Raw genomic sequence first — 7,815 nt, forward strand, 5'->3', positions numbered from 1 at the left:
ACTTTGAGCTTTAAAATGCTTTTTTGGTCATTCCGATACGATCATTTTTGACGAAGTTACACTCTCTTGAAATTTGCCTATTTTTAGTGATCAAAATGGGTGATGCTTTAATTTTGCTGTCGAGCGTACATACATGTTAATTTTTTAAGAATTAAGAAAATTGTTTTTTACGTAAAAATCGATTTTTTTGCCAAAAATTATTTAACTCCTCCTTCACAAAGTTATTATCTACATTTGACATAAAGTCCAACATTGGGTAAAAAATTATTAATCAATGCTGATGATAAAAACGAATTAATTTTTATAAGTTTGCACTGTCGAGATTTAAACAGATCTAGCAAAATTTGACGCATAATGTCTACTTAGATATTAGGAGATCTGGTATGATTGTAATGTCAGATTAAATCCGACGAGATCCAATTTGGCCAGCAACTCAACGTTGCAAAAACCAAATATGTTCAGATCTAGTGAGGACAAGATATGTCTGTTTAGATCTGACTAGACCTGGTATGATCTGATGCGTTAGGTCTGCTCATACCTCAGGTGATCTGATGCCATTAGTTAATGTCTGATTAGATTGGAAAAGATCTAACTGAATCGCAGATTCAATATTGAACAACAGCAATGGTCAGATCTGGTGAATTCGGACTATAGCTTAACATGTCTGGCTGGACCTGATCACATCGGGCCATGCGGATCTAGCGAGATAAAATTGTATCTAATAAGATCTGGCTGTAACTAAATTTCAGATTCCTTTATATCTTATTTTATCAAATCAGACATAGTTAGAGCTCTTTCATTTTTTCCCGGACAGGTGTCCGACAGCCGAGACAATACGAACGCGTGCAGTCGCCAAGAGAGTGCGGGGCGGAGCGGCGGCGCTGGGAGCGCCGTGCATGGCGATAGAGGGTTGAGCGGATGCCGAGACCGAGCCCAAAGAGGCGGAACCGCCCGCCATGGTCGGTGCCGCTGGGGACGGCGATGCGATTGCAGTGTGGAGTAGCGTGTGGTGCTGACCACTGCAAATGCGACAGCATTTGGCCGATCGACACTCACTCAAACGATGCGGCCTAGACAATTATAGCACAGCCTTTTCGTAATAACTATTTCGCGTCGCCCTTCCACGACTTTCGCGGCAAAGTCTGGGCACGCGGCGACGTAGTGTGCACCGGCGCACATGGAGCAAACTTGGGCACCAGGTGCAGTGGCGAGAGCGCTGTAGGCTTTGGTGTCTTGGCAGCCTTGGGCGGCTTCTTGTCGACGTCGCGCAGCCCGATCATCTCGAGGGCGCTGATCCGTCCCTCCACAAATTCCTCGAGCGTTGCGAAAGTGGGTAGGTCGGTGGAGTTACCGAGCTCCAGTTCCCACGCCTCGCGCGAGCTCTCGTCGAGCCGCCGGGTGACGAAATGCAGAATGAGATCCCACGATTTTGGTGGGGACCCAGGGCATCGAGCCCGCCGAGCGTCTCTTCACGGTGAAGAGAAGCTCCTTTAGACCGGCGGCCGCTCGTGAGCGTAGCGGCCGCGAACAGGCGATCCAGAGTGCACAAGGAGGCGTTTATTATCGTATCGGGCGCACAGGGCACCCCAGGCCGAAGCGTAGTTGTCCGCGGTGATGGTGAAGTTGGAGATCAGGCGCGCGGCGTCGCCGCTGATGTGAGTCTTGAGATAGTGGAGCTTCTCCACGGGTCGGATATCAGGATTGAGGCTGACCATGGACTTGAACAAGTCGCGAAACGTCAGCCACGCGTGATATTCTCCGGCGAACTTCGGTAGAGCGATCTTCGGCAGGGCTCGTGAGGTCTCCTTGTGCGAGCAGTTGGATCGGCTAGAATCGTCGTCGCCGGTCTCGTCCCGGGCCTGCCTGATTGCGCGGTCGCAGATTTCAACCATCTCGGCCTTGGATACGTTTCCGCACATTTGTCGTAGACGTCCCCAGTGAAGTACGCGTCGAGAGTTGCTTGTCCATGCAAGTTGCGATTAATTGGTGATGCTGCTTCTGAAATTTGGCCCAATGATCGTCCAGAGATTGTATGCGCGTGTCGAGCGTGAAAACCGTCTACTTTTCTCGACCGAGCTTTTTGAGGTTGTCGATTGCTCGCTCCACCCGGTACAAGGGCTCCTTTTAGCTCTTGACGATTGCTTCGAAGATAGCTATGGCGTGGGTGAGGTCCCGGCGTCGAGGAATTTAATCACGAAGCACACGTGGCGGCTATAGCACACGCACGGCCTTGCACAGCCTCCTCGAGCATAGAGCTCCGAGCGCGCGGCACGGTCGTCGCCAGAACGTGTATACACAACCTTTCTTGCATTAACTACGCGAACGCATGTACTGAGCAATATGCTTCAATCAAATTTTTTAATAGATGATTGCCTAACTCTGTTGTTCCTACCGGCTGTCATATCCTACCCTCACGCCACACTCACCTATCGAGTTGCACTCCACGCCGCTCCGTCGGAGCGACGGCCGATGATCACTCGCGGGCAACCCGATGAGATAAACTACGGCGTCTCGCGAGATCAAGCGCGAGGGAGAGGAAGGATGAAAGAGAGCGAGAGCGAGAAAGAGGGAGAGAGAGAGAGAGAGAGAGAGAGAGAGAGAGATCCGAACGCGGACGAGAAGAGAGGAATCCAGCTCGAAGGACCATCAAATGTTGAGGATAGGAAGTCCGGGGAACAATCACTCGCGTATAGTTCTGTCTCGAAAAAACAAGATGATTTATTGCTTAACGTAAGGTACACAGTGCTTCGCGTTTGACTCTCCGATCGGTAGTGAGTCGAGAAAACGAAGAAAAATAGAGCAGGGGCGGCAGGGCTGACTTCGGCCGATCAGATGGTCGCTGCGTGACATTCGCACGGGCCGGACGCGTGAGCCGTGCTCGCCGCATCGGGGGAAGGTTTTCGTGTATAAATAAGTAGAGTCACGGACCCGCTCCGACAAGTTCACTGTTTCTTGCGGCAACGCTTTTATTCGCGCGTTTGTCACCCGATTCAAATTCGACGTTAAAAATTGTGTTTATTTTAATACTGTTATGCATCTGCATAACATCCCGCACATGTTCAAATACGATTTTTCGCGCATCATCGAGAAATTGACCAGGATCGATGTGCCTGGAATTTATGACAGCGCCGGTCAGTATACGGCTTTCGTATCTATCTCGCGCCACCTGAGCCCCGCGTTGAGTCCTGCGCCCACATGTACGAATCGTTTACGCATCAAGTCTTTCCAACTTTCGAGTCGCGCGATACGAAGAATCACTGATTGTCGTACACCGATCGATAATCGCGGACGTTTATTTCGACTCTCTTCTTCAAGCGATTCGATAAACTCGTCGACACGCTGTTCCCACACAATAAAATCTTCTTGCGTATTCAGCCGGCTGGCTTGCTCCTGAAATTCACGTTCCCTTTGCTCCATATTCATTTTTACAATCACAAACACTAAACTTTTCGCGAGAACTCGGAACTTTAGCTGTGCAACTGACAGAATATATCCGAGTCCTTCCCTTTTTATATGCTACTAAGGGTTGACTATATTTAAAATACGTCTCATTTTAGAAAACATGTACTTTATCAGTTGTCGTAAAGATAAGTAGTTTCCTTATTTTAAAAAAAGATTATAGAGTGAACATTCCATCTTTGTAGACAAAAATCTTTTTAAGATTTTGATAAATATAAACAATACATACAACTTTTGAAATGACCCATACACTAAAGATAAATAGATTCGATACTTGTAAGTCCACATTCTTTTTTCGATTAGTATTTTAAGAGCTAAAAGCATTTCTTTTACTTGATATACATGGACGTTTTAGGATATCGTAAGATAACGATGAATCATGCATTCTTCTAAGATTAAATGTACTTTTCCACTAATATTAGAATTTTCCGATATCATACGATACTGTGTACTTTTTCGGATGAGAGGCTTGTGTATGAAATTGACGAAATAATGGATAAAAAAAATTAGCTGAATGGGGGGAGAAACAAAAAAGGAGGGGGAGACAAATTAAAAAGAGCTCGGACGGAGGCTCACTGCAACAGTCGATCGGTGAATAGCGAGAAAAATATACGAGGGAAACATGAACTACTACGTTTCAATTCAAGAGGATAAATCGTGTGAGAGACCGTAAGTATTTAAAATTTTTTTTTATTTCTTACATATGTCTTCAGTTACTTAGATGTATTCTTTTTACAGTAATTCGTTTCATATCTCGAGACCTCGGTATACGCCTCATATTTTGAGAAGCAGATTCACTTTGACAACAACAGCTTACAAATATCTTGATGTTGGAATCAGCGTGGGACCTGTATCCTCTATTGAGCTGCTTATTGGTGACAACCGAGGAAATCAAATAATTCTGCCTTATGCTGGTTGGAAAGCGTTTATCGAGAGACGTGCTGACATCGAACAACTCTTGCAGTCTGCTGAGGTATCATCATTATCACTAAAGATTCACGATTTGACCGTACAACTTGTAAAAATGTACGAGTCGAATACCGTAAAATTAACTTTACGTGATACATGTATGCACATGAAGCCGTTAACCGTGCTCTTCATGCTTGATTTTGAACACTGTATCAAGCATGTGTACTTTGAATTAAGTCAAAAAATTTGGTGTGTAAACGAAAAATATCAGTATTTTGTAAGCTACTTACACGACAATTCTATTGCGAATAAATATGATGCGATAAATGTTTTGTGTAAAATATACGACAAAGCTTCACCCGTGGATTGTGAACTAATAGCTTATGCTTCTAATAATATTGTGTATGATGCGTTACATAAATAAATGTGTATTAAACATACATCGTGTGTTAAAATATTATTCTTCTTGTTCCTGTTTTCTTAAAAAACTAAAATAAAAAAGGGCGTTCTATTGCGATGAAAAAAAAATTCCAACGGGTGAGAGGGAGAGAGAACGCGAACCTTCCAACGCGTTGGAAGGAGAGAGAGAACATGTGGTCGAAAGAGAATGTGAATCTTTGATCAAAATGGCCGAACTGCCAACGTGGTGGCGCTGCGCTCAAAAATGGCGGCGGCGGCGGACCACGTGGTGGCGGCGGACTCCCGCGTAGAGATGGGCGATGTTTATAAATAAATCGATGTTTTAAAAATCGATTAAAATAAAAAAAATTGAAAAAAACATCGATTATATATTTACAAAACTATCGAAGATTTAATTAATCGATTAATTTTTTAAATTTTTATTACATTTTAAATTAATTTTTTAAGTTTTAAAGTATTATACATACATTTTTTGTGTTTTATATTTTAGTTATTATACATTAAGTTATACATTACGTATATGTATTTTTTATAAAATTCGCATTATACAATTTATTAATTAAAATATACACCACTATCCAGAGTATCCAGTAGTAAATTTTGCTGAAAATATTACAGTTTTATTAATGAAAATAAAAAATAATTTTTTAGTTTTTATTTACTTGGTCACACACATGTATGTTATAAAATTAGCATATATTTGCATAGATTAGTTATTCTATATAAATAAATTGAAATGAAAATTTAGAAATTAAAGAAGAAAAGAAGAAATAAAATTTTATATTGATGCACTTCTATTGTTCTTTATTTTATGAAATAATCACATACAAATGAAATACAGTTAATATGTGTACAATCACATGACACAGATGAGATATAAAAAGAAAAAAGGTAAAATACAAATTGTGGAAATAAAAAGTGTTATAGAGAATATAGATATAGAATATAAACAAAGCTGACAAAAAGTAAAAGTCATTAAAGTATGAACAAAAACTATTGAAAATAATTTTATTCCAACTCCCAATCTTCGAAAGCAAGCAAACTAAGAAATAATAACATATTTAGATGCTGACCGATTAATCTGCTTCTTTCATCGTTTTTAATATCACCAGCTTGCGAAAAGATTCTTTCTGATGGCACTGAAGTGACAAGGATGCTAATATATTTTATTGCTTGCTCATATAGTACTGGAAAAGTATATTTCATCGATTTTCAGTATTGAACAGGATTTTTTTTACGTTCAACGACCGGTTCAAATACTGTCTTAATTCGCTCAAATCTTCGTTTGGATTAGTATTATTTTTTGCTACTAAATGATGATCGTGAAAACCCCACACGTTATCACATTCTTTATTAAAAATGACATTCATTTTCTCTGTTGTCATATTCTGTGGGGTTGATTTTTTTTTTACTAACAATTCAATTCGAGATATCACAGTTGCTGCAGCTAGAGCTTTTTCAAAATGTAATTTCTTAAACCGAGGATCAAGTATTGCGGAGATGCTCATTATTTCATTGTTTTCAAAATTCTTGCATCGATTTTCAATTGCTGATAGAAGTTTTTCTTTGAATGCATTTCCTATCTTTGTATTAGATTTGTTATAATAAATTGCGGCCTTCATGCAATGCACTAAAGGTATAATAACGCTGCAAGTTGGGTGTGATTCTCCACTAACTTCAGTAATAACGTTTTTAATTGGTTTCATTAATGATACAATTTCTTTCAATATTTGAATTTCGTCACGTATTAACATATCTGGAGGATTACCACACTTAGATATTACCGGATAAATATATTGTTCAAGCTCAAGAAATCTATTTAACATATAAAATGTGGAATTCCACCGAGTGACTATGTCTTGTATTAATTTTAATATAGTTCCTTCGGTTTTTCCATCACGTTTTTGCAAATTTTTCAGTTCATCTGATGCAACAATACTTCTTCTTACAATTGTAACAATCTTCTTTACTTTATTAATAATTTCTTGTGCTTGAGGAATATTAATTAGTGTATCCGGTACAATATGGGACAAAATATGTGCAAAACAAGACAACTGTTTTTGCTTTCCCATTGTTTTCTCTATCGCAAGTTTGATATTTGCTGCGCTGTCTGTAATAATTGCCGTAATCTTTGAACGGTCTAATTTAAATTCTTCGATAACTGTATTTAAAGAATCAGCGAGATATTCAGCAATGTAATTTTTATACAAAGAAAAAACACCAATGCAACCAGTTTTCAATTTAATTTCTTCTGTTAAATAGTGTATTATAACACCGAGATAACTTTGATTAGCGTTATCTGTCCAATTATCACAAGTAAGACTATAACAAATAGCTCTTTCAATTCTAATTATAAAACTTTCTTTTAATAATTTATATTGGGCTTTTATCAATTTAGTTATTGTTCTTCTACAACTTCTTGGCAACTTGTAAAGAAGCACAATTGTTTTCATTAGCCATTGAAAACCTTTACTATCAATTGTTGTCAATGGCATTTTATCAACCGCAATCATATACAGGGTGTTTCCTCTAAATATAGGGCAAAAATTCAGGGGGTTATTTACTGGGTTATTTTAAGAATTTTTTATTCTCTGATGATTTTCGAAAAAATGCTTTATTCCATAGATAACAGGCGATACAGGTTTTTTAACAAAATTATTGAAAATTACAAGAATTGTTCAAAATAAACAGTTGAAAAAATGAACACGTTGTATGTGGTATGGGTACAACAAATTGTCCTTCAAAATCTTCCACACAGTTTTATTACTAACATTCAAAGCATTTCCAATTTTTCTTGTAGAAGTACCTGGATTTTTCTTTATCATGTTTAGCACATTTTCTTCTGTTACGTCCGGTGGACTCCACGATTTCTTCGTTTTGTGAACACGCGATAAGATAAATTCTTAAATATAATAACGGCCATCAATCGACAAAATACCTCGACTCAACGAAATTGACCGTTGTCGGTTTCCTTGGGAAGAATTCGGTTTTAGCAAATAGTATAGAACCGAACGTGAGAGATATTTA

General features: G+C 39.3%; 2 protein-coding genes across 2 annotated transcripts; both read right to left on the reverse strand.

The window, feature by feature from the left end:
• Positions 1-1,490: 1,490 nt before the first annotated feature.
• LOC105449469 lies at positions 1,491-1,892 on the reverse strand. The gene has a single exon (XM_011688724.1). It carries the CDS (start codon positions 1,890-1,892, stop codon positions 1,491-1,493), a length of 402 nt encoding a protein of 133 aa, XP_011687026.1.
• A 4,098-nt stretch (positions 1,893-5,990) lies between these two features.
• LOC105449470 lies at positions 5,991-6,614 on the reverse strand. Its single transcript, XM_011688725.1, has one exon. It carries the CDS (start codon positions 6,612-6,614, stop codon positions 5,991-5,993), a length of 624 nt encoding a protein of 207 aa, XP_011687027.1.
• Positions 6,615-7,815: the final 1,201 nt, after the last annotated feature.

This window comes from Wasmannia auropunctata, unplaced genomic scaffold (genome assembly GCF_000956235.1).
Source record: "Wasmannia auropunctata unplaced genomic scaffold, wasmannia.A_1.0 LD336076.1, whole genome shotgun sequence".
Taxonomy (NCBI): domain Eukaryota; kingdom Metazoa; phylum Arthropoda; class Insecta; order Hymenoptera; family Formicidae; genus Wasmannia; species Wasmannia auropunctata.

Coding starts and splice junctions, on each gene's coding strand:
- LOC105449469 (XM_011688724.1), bottom strand. CDS start 1,892: ATGGTTGAAATCTGCGACCGCGCAATCAGGCAGGCCCGGGACGAGACC.
- LOC105449470 (XM_011688725.1), bottom strand. CDS start 6,614: ATGTTAAATAGATTTCTTGAGCTTGAACAATATATTTATCCGGTAATA.